The sequence below is a fragment of the Pseudonaja textilis genome, chromosome 6, assembly GCF_049901715.1.
Source record: "Pseudonaja textilis isolate UNSWEBS1 chromosome 6, rPseTex1.2, whole genome shotgun sequence".
Lineage (NCBI taxonomy): Eukaryota > Metazoa > Chordata > Lepidosauria > Squamata > Elapidae > Pseudonaja > Pseudonaja textilis.
In genome coordinates, this window is record NC_141995.1 from 5,817,434 (window position 1) to 5,831,954 (window position 14,521).

Here is a 14,521-nt window from a genome sequence, read left to right on the forward strand (position 1 = left end):
CACCAGCGATGCAGCACCCACAATTTCCAGAGGCAAATCGTTCCGCTGCTCGAGTGTTCCCGCCGACAGGAAATTCCTCCTTAATTCTAAGTTGGATCTCTCTTTAAAAACCTTAAGAATCTTGAAAAATCTTTAGAGGGTCCAGTCGTGAGCTGTTCTTTCCACGACAGCCAGATGTGCTGAGTGTCTGACCCTAAATAACTCTTGGCTGAACTTTCCCCAGACTGCTTTTCGGGTGGCGCTTCGGTGACTTTCTCTGCGGCTTAATTGGGAGGTTATTTTTCTGGAACTAGAACTGTCCTCTTGGGGTTATAATTGGAGGAAAGTTTCTTGACCGTGGCAGGCAAAATAATATCACCATCCACCCATCTTCAGATCATCCTTTGCGTTCGAATGACTGATTCATGAAGATCCTGCCCAAAGGGCCAAACGGTGCTTTTTTTTCAAAAGACAACTAGACTTTCTTGGGGGCTTTTTTTCCCCCCTTGAAACTTGTGGGAAGAAGCTTCTTGGATGAGAAGTGAAATGTTTTAAAGGCAAAAAACAAGAAGGCCCAGTTGCCTTCTGGGAAAAGACCCTTTGGAGCAACCATGACTTGGATGATCGAGACTCTCCATAGATGTATGTATGGTGCAAAGCTTAAATGCTGAGAATTTCGGTATTTAGCCTCATAACTGGAATGGTTCTAGCTAAGCCACAAAGTCTACCAAGTCTAGTGATCTTCCAGGCTACAGTTGGAATGATGATCGGTCCCAGAAACAAGCCAGGATTGCCTACCTTCCTCTTCCTTTTTCCTCTCCTTCCCTCCCTCCTCCCTCCTCCTTCTCCTTTGTCATACAGTATATGCCTGTTCTTCTTCTGATATTTTTTTCCATTTAGTGTTCTGTGAGCCTCCCAGCCTCGCGCAGCACCAAATGGAACAGAATAAATAAAAATACGATCCCACCTCCTCCTTCTCCTCCTCCTGGAAAAAAAAAAACCCATACAATTTATCTTAAGCAGGTCCGTCCAGGTTTATGCAATTAATTTATTTATATACTGATGCAATCTCCGTGGACTCCTGGCAGTTTACATCAGTTCAAAACAATAATAAACAAAATTGAAACTCCAAAACTACCAAACATTCATCAGACAAGGAACAGATGGAACCACTCAGCGCCCTCCAAATGCCTTTGGGTTCAGTCCAGCTTTTACTAGGGTCCAAAGGCCCTCTGGGTGGGCACCAGCCCAGCCACAGAGGCAGCCATTCCAAAAGGCTGGGAGAGACCAGGTGCCTGCCTCTGCCGCCTTCGTCTCCTTGCAGTGGAGAACCTGGGTGCCTGGATTCTACCTGGAGACGGCCTTCTGCAGGTCTGAAGGTTATCAGGCCATACAGGAGTGGCAGCGGTTAAAAGGAGCATGTTGAATTGCACCCGTGAACTGAGTGGTAACCAGGGTAAGGCCCAGAGCACAAGTGTAACATTGTCTCTGGCATCTTTCCTTTGTCAAGACACAGGTAAGGATCTTGGCTATCAGGTAAAGAGCCTTTACTCTGGGGGTCCCTGGCTTTTTGCTTATGAAAGCAGTGGCCCTCCTAAAATCCCCATCTGGAACCCATCCTCCATCCTGCCGGATTTCCTGCAGGACATCAAAGACCGAGAGTTTCAAAGCCTCCCATCCTGGTCAACTTAACCCAGTTAGGTTATTGGTTCAGGATCTTGACACCCCTGCACCCTCTGGGCTAACAGCCCCAGAGAGCCCAGGTGCTCAAGCCAAGAGGTGTCAGCCTCCAAGAATTCATCTTCTGCTTGTTCTCTTTCTGGCTGCCATAGAAACGGAGTGGGGGGGGGATAATTGGGCTGAGGGAAGGGTGCTGGAGGATGAAGTGGATGTATTGTAAAAGTTGGGATGCTTTCTTAATTATGCTCACTTGCTTATTGCGCAGATGTAGCCCCTTGTCTCTCTAGGCCAAGGCCAACCGTCCTGGCATACCAGATGTGTGAAATATCACCTGAAGATGCACCCACATGACATGATACACACTTCAGATTGGACGGCCAGTTTGAACTATTGGGGGTGAGAACACTGGCATAACTTCCTATATGTGATTTTGGTGCCTGTTGCCTCAGATTTCTTGTATTTCTTCTGATGCTACCACTTCGATTTTCAGTAAAGGTCCTTTTCTCTGTAACAACGGAGTCTTCTTTCAAAGGTTTTCTTTCTTGGATTTGGAACGGAGCCTCACCTGACAAGAGGCCTCTGGGCTTCCTGAGGATCAGAACGTCCATGAGGGTCATTGGACCAGCAAATGGGAAAGAGCAAAAGCCCAGGCAGGAGGAAAATTGCAGCGTTGCCACTCACTTAGGCAGCCTCGGCTTACAACCATCTGGTTCAAAGTTACAACATCACTGCTTATAACTGCTTAAGCCAGGGGTCTTCAAATGTGACAGCTTTAAGACTTGTGGACTTCAACTCCCAGAATTCCTCCTCCAGTCATGTTAGCTCAGGAATTCTGGGAGTTGAAGCCCACAAATCTTAAACTTCCCAAGTTTGAAGACCATTGTCATAGATGATGGATGGATGGATAGATAGATAGATGGATAGGGATGGATGGATGGGGAGGCGACAGACAGACAGACATAGATGATAGACCAGGGGTCTTCAAACTTGACAGCTTTAAGACTTGTGGACTTCAACTCCCAGAATTCCTCCTCTGGTCATGTTGGCTCAGGAATTCTGGGAGTTGGAAGTCCACAAGTCTTAAACTTCCTAAGTTTGAAGATCCTTGGTTTCAGCAATCCAGTTGTCCCGGCGGCCCAGTTCAACCCTTGACTGATTCAGACTACTTGGTCACCCAGGGAGAAGGCCTGCTCTTGGCCACCGTTGTGCTTGATGGTTCAGAGGGCATCCAGAGACCCTCCTCTCCTTCCTCAAACTTCCCCATCTCTGTGAACCATCCCCAGCATACGGTCTCTGGCCAACAGCTGCCATGGCTCATCTCCAGCTTTGGCGCCTCTACAAAATCAAAGGAGTAATATTTGAAGAGTGATAGCATCGGCACTGGTGTCTCTCCGAAGGCCAGTTTTTTTCCCATTATGGAAGAGTTTGATGTAGACACATCGTTAAAAAAAAACAAACACCAAAAATACTGGAAAGCACACGGGCAATTATGAAAAGGCTCCATTGTCAACAAGGCTTCTTCTGTTCAAGAGATCAAGTCCTGAATTCCATTCACTTTTGCAGGGATTCTGACACCCCCATTTTTATGACTTTGTACTTCCAATATTGTTCCCTCCGCACCCGAAGCAATAAAAGAGGAAGAGAAGGAGGAGGTGTTGACTAGCACATGTAGTCTTTCATGGGTGTGGAAGTAGAGTTTGCTATGCTTCTTCTGCTCTGACACGGTCCGTGGACTAATGCAGAACATTCTCCTTGGCGCAGAATCAGGGAGGAAGCTGGAGGAGAAGGTTGCATCAAGGATTTCCCATCTCTGAAACGCTCCAGCGGCGGTTTGGTTGATGGTCCTTATGGGGAACACCTGAGATCTTCCTGGAGCAGCTTGGAGACAGTGGCTCCTTCTTCACTTTCCTCAGCATCTCTGCAGAACCACCTGACCTTTTCACGGAGTCCAAGGTTTCTGTTTCCCCTGCCTCAGCTGTGTCCGTTGTCGGCAGCTCTTCAAACCCATTTTGTCACCAAATTTGTCAACAAAACCAGTGGTCCCCAACCTTTTTTGTACCACGGCCCAGTACAAATGATCCACGGATTGGTACCGGCATCAGCACGCACGACCAAGGCAAGGCAAGCCGAGCGACTAGCCAGCCAGCCGTCCCCCGCTTCTCCCCGCCACCTTCAACTCCTCCTTTGTACCCTCTCGCGGTCAATGGGCTTTTCGGGCTCTTTCTTAATCTCCTCCTGAGTAACGCGAGACTCCACCGCCATCGGGACGGCTCTTCGTTCGAAGCCGCCGCCACCCCTTCGACGAAACTAAGGCGCGAGGATTTCTTCAGCACCCAAGCGCCGCTTTCCAACCGACGACCAACAAGCTCACCCGGAAGCACTTTCTCAAGCGCCGTCGAAACAAGATGGCAGTGCCCAAGCAAAATAGGCGGCCCGGTACAAAATGATCCATGGACTGGTACCGGTCCGGGGTCTGGTGGTTGGGGACCCCTGAACAAAACAACACCTTTTAGTAACTACTCTTTTCTTTTTGTACAAACTTGTAATCTCCCTCTTGGCTTTCAAAACCTATTTTGGTTGCCTCCAGAAGGCTGGCTCTGAATTTAGGCAAGGAAAAAGTTTGAACCGCTCCGAAGTCTTTATCTTTTTTTTTTTTTTTCCCCCTGCAAGTGGGGTGGAAGATCTGCCTTCCAAGAAAGCCTCTATGTTTATTTGGCTTAACTTTCTCTTTCTCCGGCTTTGGCTGAGGGAAGGCAGATCGTGTGGGGCATTTGTGCAAAGGAGGTATTTATTTACTGTATTTCGGTGAAGGTATTTCTCTGATATTTTCCTTCTTCCTACGTTTCCAGCCCAGGATAACTCAAATGAGCTAATCTGGGAGTCCCGACGGTGCTTTTTCAAAAAGCAGCTGGACTTTTCTTTTCTTTTTTTCTTTTTCATTTGAAGAGGTTTCACTTCTCATCCAAGAAACTTCTTCAGTTCTTCGGTTCGGTTCGGTTCTGTTCTTCAGAAGCTTCTTGGATGAAGTCATAAATCCCCTTTTTTTTTTTCCAGCGCCGTTGCAACTTTGAACCATCACAAAACGAATGGTGCTAAGTTGAGGACCGCCCCTAGTTCTCCCCTGATAGCATCTTCCCCCTCTCGTCCTTAACCAAGAAACAAGCAGGAAATTATCCACCCTCACCATCCAGCCTGGCCAGCCCCGAAACTCCTCAGCCGCATCCCCGGCCTCCTCTCGGCCTTTCAGCTTTTCCTGATCAGTCATGCTGTCAGCAAAAAAAACCCCAGACTTAACATCCTTCGAGGGGAGCCAGGAAGGCCTTTGATGGGTTGTGGGGGGAATCGGACGTTGATCGATAGGAGAGCCAGGGGGTGAATCCATCGGCCATTAAAACTCCCCAAGTGGCATTTCGGGCCTGTGGGGAGGCTGCCCCCATCACACAAAGATGAGCTGGAGGATAAATTTTAAGCCATGGCATCTTCTCAAGCAGGGGTCACCAAACTTGGCCACTTTAAGGGTCTGGAGACCCCTGCTCTCAGGTTCTAGTAAGCCCATTCTTCCCAAGGTCTTGCGTGGAAATCAAGCTCTTTTAACCACCTGCAGAGGGTTCGTTTTGCAGGTCACATTTGAGATGACCTCCCGTCCTCTTTTTGGAAGAAGGGACTTATTGTCGGAGATGACCAGGCTGAGCCTGAAGGTGGCGTCAAATGCATCATTAGTCTGGAGTCTCTACACCCCCAATAAGCAATCTAAGTCCATGCCCCTCGGAAGTCCGCTGAGCCTTCTTTGCCACCAGCTGATCTCCATCTACTGTTAGTAGATCAGATTCTTGTAAACAGGTTGCATGGAATAAGTTCAGAGTGCTTTGAACTCTGTCCTAGTTCCTTGCGCCTGACGCTTACTGGGACAGGATCGCGTCCCGAGGAAAGGCACAGGAACCAAAACAAGTCAAAACGGCGGCCACAGTGGCATCTTTCTATGCCCACCACAGGTGCCATCTTGTGTTTTTTTGCACCGTAAACGATCAACGCTGCGTAGGCATCCCCTACTCTCTTGTCCTGCCTCCCCAAGGAAACAGGGGGATGATGACAGAAGGCCTTCTGCAGGGCCAGGATAAGAGGTTACACCACGAGGAAGCATCTCCTCCCAAGTGGTATCCTGCAAATGTTTGGCAGAGCCGGGCAGGGTCCCGCTTGGGCGCCAAGAAGGATGTGGCGAACCAGATTGGAGAGCAAATCTGGTTCAAGAGGAGAGCAAAACCAAAGCTTGTCCCCAGAGAAGCAGGTATAACAATATAATATAAAAAAGATGCTGAAATTCTGGAAAGAGCAACCAAGATGATTCAAGGCCAGGAGGCTAAAACATCTGAAGAACAATCGCAGGGATTGAGTATGTCTAGTCTAGTAAAAAGAAGGACTGGGGGGTGACATGACAGCAGTCTTCCAATGTTTGAGGGGCTGCCCCAAAGAAGAGGGGTGGGTCAAGCTATTCTCCAAAGCATCAGAAGGCAGGACAAGAAGCAATGGGTGGAAACTAATCAAGGAGAGAAGCAACTAAGAAATAAGAAGAAATTTACTGATAGTGAGAACAATTAACTAGTGGAGCGACTTTCCTTCAGAAGTTGTGGGTGCTCTGGAAACTTTTAAGAAGAGACCGGACAGCTGCTTGTCTGAAATGGTAGAGGGTCTTCCTGTTTGAGCCTATACCATTTCAGGTTGGAGCCGGGGGTTGGGCTAGAAGACCTCAAAGGTCCCTTCCAACACAGGGCCGTCTTAACAGCATTATGGGCCCTGGGCAAAGCAGTTGTATGACAACCACTCACAGGAATAAACATGTAAAAGGTTGATAAAAAAATTAAACATATATATTTGCATGTTAGCATTAATTTAAAAATGCAGTGAAATGAAATAAATATGTTGCTGTGTTTATATGACACAAGGTACACTGGAGGGTTAGCACACACAGATTAGTATGGGGCCCCTAGGCTCGTGGGGCCCACGGGCAAGTGCCCATCAGGCCCTGTTCCAACACTGTTCTTCCCTTATTCCTTTTAGGCCCCACGGCCTTCTGCTCCACCCACCACCCCGCTCCCGGTGACGGGCTCCGGAGCCCAAGCAAGAAGCATCCTTACGTTCGCACTCTGCCACGTCCAGGCTGAATTGCTGCAGGGCGCCCAGGGAGAGCTGTCGGACTTCCGCTTCCAGGAGCTGCTGCATCAGCGAGGTGGACAGGTGTTTGCAGGCAGACATGCAGGCGGTCTGCGCCACCTTGCCCTGGAAAGCAAACACAGGGGAGGCTCCAGGTGAGTCTCAGAGGAGGAGGAGCCCGGGAGAAGAGCCCGCACAGCTGGTGTGGCCCCCAGCAGCCCCCCTTTCTCAAGCAGCTTCCCCACAAGCCAATGGTCTCCCATCTCAATGGAAACAGCTCATCACAATAGGCCCCTCAGAATAGACAGGAAATAAAAGAGGAGTCTATACACTAATAGAAAATAGAATTTAGTAATATAATCCAAATAAGTCAAGACAGTAGATGGGAATTTAGGATTGGGTAATTAAACTGTATTATTAATATTAATAATATTAAGCACTACTATTACTATTAATCTCATCGTTCCTATCACCCATCCCCTCCCACTTGTGACTGTATGACTGTAATTTTGTAGCTTGTATCCTTACGATTTATATTGACTGTTTCCTAGTATAATTTGATTGCTACTGTACCCTATGACTATATTACCCTATGACTATCATTTAACGCAGCTCCTGTCTCTGTTAATGGCGCTCAGAGAATCAGGTTGTCAAAGGAAAACTAAAATTGGGGCACACAAGTTTGGGCAGCTCCATGTCTCCAACTGTATTTTGATACTTGGATGCACGAGTCAAAAAGAGGGCTGTGAAAATATTTACAGACCCCTCACATTCCGGACGTAAACTGTTTCAACTCCCACCCTCAAAATGACGCTAGATAGAGCACTGCACACCAGAACAACTAGACACAAGGACTGTTTTTTCCCGAACGCCATTGCTCTGCTAAACAAATAATTCCCTCAACACTGTCAAACTATTTACGAAGTCTGCATTACTATTATTATTAATCTTCTCCTTATCACCCATCCCCTCCCACTTGTGACTGTTTGAGTGTAATTTTGTGACTTGTATGCCTATGGTTTTTATTGACTGTTTCCCAGTATGATTTGATTGCTGATTGTACCCTATGACTATAATTAAGTGTTGTACCTGATGGTTCTCAGCTCTTGATGAATGTATCTTTTCTTTTATGTGCACTGAGAGTATTTGCACCAAGACAAATTCCTTGTGTGTCTAATCACACTTGGCCAATAAAGAATTCTATTCTATTCTATTCTATTCTATTCTATTCTATTCTATTCTATTCTATTCTATTCTAGTCTAGTCTAGTCTAGTCAAGTCAAGTCAAGTCAAGTCAAGTCAAGTCTAGCCTAGCCTAGCCTAATCTATTCTTATTGTATCCTATGACTATCATTAAGTGTCGTGCCTGATGATTCTTGACTCTTGACGAATGTATCTTTTCTTTTATGAACACTGAGAACATTTGCACGAAGACAAATTCCTTGTGTGTCCAATCACACTTGGCCAATAAAGAATTCTATTCTATTCTCCTATATTTGGTGCCTCTACATTTACTGTATTTCTGCCTCTACATTTGACAGGCTCCTCTCCCAAGAGTCAAAGCAAAGACGCACCATATAAAACCTGCACATGGAAACCCGCCTACCAGGGGTGGGATTCAAAAAATGTTTACTATCGGTTTGGTGGGTATGGCTGGGTAGGCCCGCTTTGCGCGTGTGCACCAAACATGCACTTTGCACAGGCGCAAGCCTGCACTCTCCCGGTCGCTTCAGCAGCTGCTGCACAACACTCTGCTATGCTGCACGAAGCAGCCGCGCTTCAAAAGCGGGATAAAGGTGAGTGTTGGAGCCCGGCAGGGCAGGTGGGCCCACCAGCAGAGCGGTGGAGAGAACCGTTTCGGTCTCTGCTGCTCATCGGCACTACTAGCTCAGCAGAACCAGGCCAAACCGGGAGAATGCCACCACTGCCGCCTACCCTCCAAAGCGATCTGAAAATAATCCAAATAATTCAAAACGGTCATCTGGAAGAACCCCAAAACTTAAGACCATGGCGCTGCAGGCGCCAGCAGAGGCTGGAGAAGCCTGATACCTCAAACTCTCCACAAGGCCTCAAGGGGCCAATCTCTCAATTACAGGCAATCCTTGACTTATAATTATCTGTTTAGTGACCGTTCGAAGAGGCAACAGCTTTGAAAAAAGGGATTTATGACTGTTTTTCACACTTACGACCAGCATCCCCACGGTCATAAGTCATAGGATCAAAATTCAGGTACTTCCCACACGACTCCTATTTATGACGGTCACAGTGTCCCGGGAGGGGAGTCTCGTGATCCCCTTTTGCGACCATCTGACCAGCAGAGCCAATGGGGAAGCCGCGTTCACTCAACAGCCATGTTACTCATTTAACAACTGCAATTATTGCCTTAACAACTGTGCCAAGGAAGGTCGTAAAATGGGGCAAAACTCATTTAACAACCGTCTCATTTAGCAATGGAAATTTTGGGCTCGATTGTGGTCGTTAAGTCGATCCCTGCCTCTACCCACTAGGTGAAACAGCTCTGCCTTATCTCTGCCGCTGTTTGGCGTCGGTGAGCCCTGCTTCCAGTTAACTTCACCCCCAAGAGGCCATGGCTTCTGTTGGCTTCCCCAACGGGCCCTGCCTGCCACGGAGGCACAGATACGGTAGCTTTTGGCCAACCCCTTTCCTGGCTCTTCCTCCCAGCCGGATCTTTCTCAGCATTTCTCATTCCAGGAGTTGAGCCTTCTTCCTTCCTGCGAAGCCCACTTGTGTCAGAATTTGCAGCAGAAATTCAAATCCAGAAAGCACTCACAGATGATTGATTCAGGGATTCATTAACTTCTTTATATACATGAAAGTGAAGTTTACAAGACCAATAGTAGATTCCTCCAACGTGGCAAAGGTTACAAGCAAAAACACAAGCAGCAGCTTCAGAGCTCAGAGGTTTCGTTTCACTATACAGCCCAGATAAGTTTCGTTTCTTCAGAGCTGAGCACGGAGCTAAGCCGTGCCCAGACTCCTTCCAGTCTCAGCCCCCAATTCACCCGCATTGGCTGACCTTGTTGCCCATGTCTCTGCCAGTTCATGAATATTCTGACAATTTGCCCCTCTGACGGCCTCCCCCAATCCAGAGAGACCCTTTACTTCTTCTTCTAACTAGCAGAGGTTCTGACTGTCGGAAAACCTAAGAATTCGTGGTTAGCTCTAAACCAGGGGTCTCAAACTCAATTTACCTGCGGGCCGCTGGAGGCAGAATCTGGGTGAGGCTGGGCCGCATAAGGGATTCCACAAAAAACGTTGTTAAAAAAATATCCTCAAATGTTATACTTTCGTATCACGGTGGGGGGGCCACAGGATATTGTTCTGCGGGCCACAATTGGCCCGCGGGCCGCGAGAATGAGATCTCTGCTCTAAACCATCTGCAAAGACCTTCAAGGCCAATGTGGGGGTGGGGGGGAATCCCAGAGTTTAACCACCCCCTACCCAGAGGGCTTCTCTTCCAAAGTGGGCATCAGGCACCCCTGATGCTGTTGTGGTTCACCGGCAGCAGATGTAGATGGTTGAGGTCTCGGAGAGTGAGGACTCAGATGAGGGGCCTGCGTGTGATGCAAGGATGGGGCCAGGACTATCAGAGAGTGGAGCGCTGCCTTCAGAGCTTGTGGAGGCTGGCAGCTGTGAGGAAGAGGTCCCCGAGGAGCCTGTGCCCAGTGCGCATACATGCAGGGCTACTTGAAGGAAAGAGCAGCTGCAGCAGCACAGGAGACTCAGGAGTAAGGCTGCAAGGTGATGGCCCCTCCTTTAAGGGATAAAAGCCAGCCCTCAGAGATGGGACTCTTTGCAGGAAGCAAAGACGTTCTTGCACTTCAAGCCTTGTGGAAGTGAAGATTATCCTGGTTTGTGTTTGGAGACTTTTGGCTTTGAATAAACCAAATTCCTTACAATTTAATCTAGCGTTCTTGGCAGCCTTGCACAACCTTGGCAAGGCTCGTTCTTATCTGGGACAATTAGTTTTTCATCGCGCTTTACTGTGAATGAATGAAATTCACAGGGAAGCATTAAAAAGGTTTTGCTTTTATCTTTGTTTGGTGTTAAAAAAAGCTTTTGCCTTTATCTCTTTTCGGTGTATGTTTGCTTTGAGCGAGGCTTGGGTCAGAACAGACGCCCCCTGCAAAGTCGGCTTCAAGACAGAGAGGACGACGAAGGCGGCGCCCTCCGCAGCCTTCCAGGATGGGGCAGCTGTGTTCTGCACAGATCCAGAAAAGGAGCCTTTGGCGAGAGGCGCCAATTCTGGTCTCGGGCACAGCCTGAAGCTCTTTCGTAGAAAAGCTCAGAATGCGGGCCGGGGCCTGTCAAAAGGCCAGGGGGACATCAAAGGAAGCGAAATGTTCTTAGGTCAGCTGGAGGCTTTGACACGCTGGAAGATTAGTGAAAGAGGATTGGACTTTAGAGGGAACCATGAGAGCTTCCCAGAGATTTCCCTTTCTCCGCACAAGCCCTCAATCTCGGCCTCCTTAGGAACATCAGCCCCAGCCGGAGAAGTGGCGTCACGTTTACGGAAGAGATCCGTATAACTCTGTCAGAAAACACAGAATCTTCTTACACCTGAGTTCTTTTGAAAGAAACCTTGGGCAGGCCAAGCAAAACAGAGCATTTATTCCCAGGCTATCGGCAAGATCCTGAACTTACAACTAGTTCATTTAGTGACCGTTCAAAGTTACAACAGCACGGAAAAAAGTACTCCGAGAGTCCTTGAGACCACTTGGAGGCCTACCTGCACCCCCAGGGTCATCGGGATAGGGCAAATAGGTGTAGAACCTAGGTTAACCTCCAAGCGACTTCAATAATTCTTGGAGAGACTACTAATGACCGGAGGCTTGCAAAGAATACAAATCTTTCCGTTCTCCACTCTTTAGACAGAACTGAAGAAGCTTCTTGAATGAGAAGTGAAACATCTCAAAGAAAAAAAAACCAAGGAAGTCCAGCTTCCTTTTGAAAAAACACCTTTGGAACAACCATGACCTGGATGACCAAGAATCTCCCTAGATCAGGGGTCGCCAATCTTTTGGACCTCAGGGACCATCAGACTCATCATTTTAAATCCTGCGGACCAGAGACCCTGGGAAAATTCCAAAAAAAAGTCTGCAGGAAAATTCCCCACCCCGTTTTCCTACCGATCGATCATTCTTGACTTGAGATCGCAGGATACCGTCTCCAGCTCTGTTCTCAGGGGGAGAGAGGGAGAGAGACTTTTGGCTTCATGCAAAGAAAGCAGCAGAAGCAGCAGACGTTTTTCTTTCTCTCCCCCAAACTCTGCCAGAAATGAGTCTTTGTGAGAGTTGTCGTGCCGGTGCAGCCTCTTGGAGCAGGAGGCCTTGCAGGGTCCGTAAGACTAATTTCTGGCAGAGTTTGGGGGAGAGAAAGAAAGACTTTTGCTGCTTTCCTTGCGTGCAGCCAGAAGCAGAAGAAGAAACAAGTGGAAAGAAGCAGCCCGGTGGCCAGGCCAGGCATGTGGGGTGAGTGGGGCAAGCTCCCCTCTCCCCTCACAACCTCGTGTTGTTTGCAGTGCAAGCGACGCAAGCGTTATGTTCCCACGGGCCATGTGGGCTGTGCAGCTTTGTGTTCCCGCGCAGCCTGCGTTAATTGCTTTGGAGGGTGACATTTCTCTGCAGACCACCAAAATTTTCTGGCGGACCACAAGTGGTCCCCAGCCCACTGGTTGGAGACCACTGCCCTGGATAGCTTCACTCTACCTTTTACAGTCCACTTCCAGATACCTTCAGGTCTTAGAAACATACCCAGAAACCAGGCGGTGACTGATGTGGGTGAGCTGCTTCTCAGGATGCGGCTCTGCTCCTCCACATGCCTCGTCTTGCCTGGAGGAACGTGATCAGCTGAACTCTCCCTGTTGCTCACTACAGATAAATCTTTAGTGATTAATTATGAAGCCTTTGGAGAAAAATTATGAGGAGGGCGAGGCAGCTGTCAAGGAAAACCATCCGGAGAGAGGACACAGAAAGAAAGTGTGAAAGAGATAATAAACTGGGCAAGGCTGATTACATTCCTACCCCAAAAAAAATAAAAGAGAAGGGAATTCCTATTTTTCCTGTGGTTAAAAATAACAAGAATAAGGGGGATTGGAGACGGGGGGGAGAGGCAGACAGAAAGACAGACGAGAGAAAGAGAAAGACAGAAAGACAGAGAGAGAGAAGAAGAGAGCAGACAGAAAGACAGACAGAGAGTAAAGGAGACAGAAGATAATGGAGAGAGAGAGAAAAGAGAGACAGAAAGAGAGAGAAAAGAGAGAGACAGAAAGACAGACAGAGACAGAGACAGACAGAAAGATAATGAGAGAGAGACAGAAGAGAGAGAGACAGAGAGAGAGAGAGAGAGAGAGAAGAGAGACAGGCAGAAAGACAGACAGAGAGTAAAGAGACAGACAGAAATATAATGGAGAGAGAGACAGAAGAGAAAGAGAGAGAGAGAAAGAGAGAAAGAGAGACAGAAAGACAGACAGAGAGTAAAGAGACAGACAGAAAGATAATGGAGAGAGAGACAGAAGAGAGACAGACAGAAAGAGAGAGCGAGAGAGAAAGAGAGAGAGAAGAGAGACAGGCAGAGAGTAAAGAGACAGACAGAAAGATAATGGAGAGAGAGACAGAAAGAGAGAGAGAGAAAAGAGAGGCAGACAGTGAGACAGTGAGGAGGAGGGGGAGGGAGGGAGAGAGAGAATGAATGAATGAATGGATGGATGGATGGATGGATGGATGGACGGACGGACAAGGAAAGCATACGTCTACTGGAGCCAGAGCTATTAAGGAGAAGGGAGGGTGGCCAGACCCAGAGAATGGCTTGGGGTGTCCTGTGAGAGGTGGAGACTCCACAGGTTCCCCTGGGAGTTCGAAAGGCAGGTCTGAAGATCCAGAAAACCTGCCTTTCAAAGGCGCAGCCACATTGGGTGTTTTTGCAGTTTAAAAGAAAAGAAAAAAGCCAAAGCCATTGCAATTTGGGGGGCTCTCGGTCCACGTCTTCAGGTCTATGGATTGAAATCCCGAGAACAGGAACCCTTCTGCAGCCAAAGCTACCCAAAGCCCAGTCTAGGGACAAGGTCAGCGAGAAGCTCCCGAGTCAGAAGTGGATCCCAAAGGTAGAATCACAGATTAAAGGATGCTGAGACCTTAGAAAGAGGCCAGCCTAGGACTATGGGAGAAATCTCCCGAAAGGGAAAGCAATTCACCACTGCAACGTCTTGCCTTCAGACGTTGCAATTATTCCATTGCTGAAAGCTCTTAAGAAGAGATCCGACCACCTCTGGTCTGAAATGCTTTAGGGCAGCGATGGGTAACCCTTTTTGGCACTGAGCACTCAAAGCGCCTGCGCACATGCGTATCCCCAAAATGCAATGCACACATCCCCCCTGCACATGCGCCTTGCCACCCCGTGCGTGCGCACGCATCCCCTGTGCATGGGTGTGTATCCTCCATGCATGCACCCCACACCCTGCATGCGCCCCGTTCCCTGTGCATGTGCAGCAGGGACACAAAAACCAGCTGGCTGGTGGGAGACGCGCATACCCATGTGCGGCGGAGCTGAGCTGGGGCGACGGCACGTGTGCCCATAGAGAGGGCTCTGCGTGCACCCTTTGGCATGCATGCCATAGGTTCGCCATCACGGCTTTAGGGTCTCCTGCCGTTGGACTAGAAGACCTCCGAAGTCCCTTTCTCCTCTGTAGTTAACC

General features: G+C 48.4%; 1 protein-coding gene across 1 annotated transcript in view; it reads right to left on the minus strand.

Moving 5' to 3' along the window:
- EXOC6B (exocyst complex component 6B) overlaps positions 1-14,521 on the minus strand; it is a 217,016-nt gene that overhangs the window by 52,174 nt on the left and 150,321 nt on the right. The window contains exon 19 of the mRNA XM_087935729.1: positions 6,792-6,933. Within this exon, the coding sequence (XP_087791855.1) occupies positions 6,792-6,933 (142 nt within the window). The remainder of the gene's footprint in view (positions 1-6,791; positions 6,934-14,521) is intronic.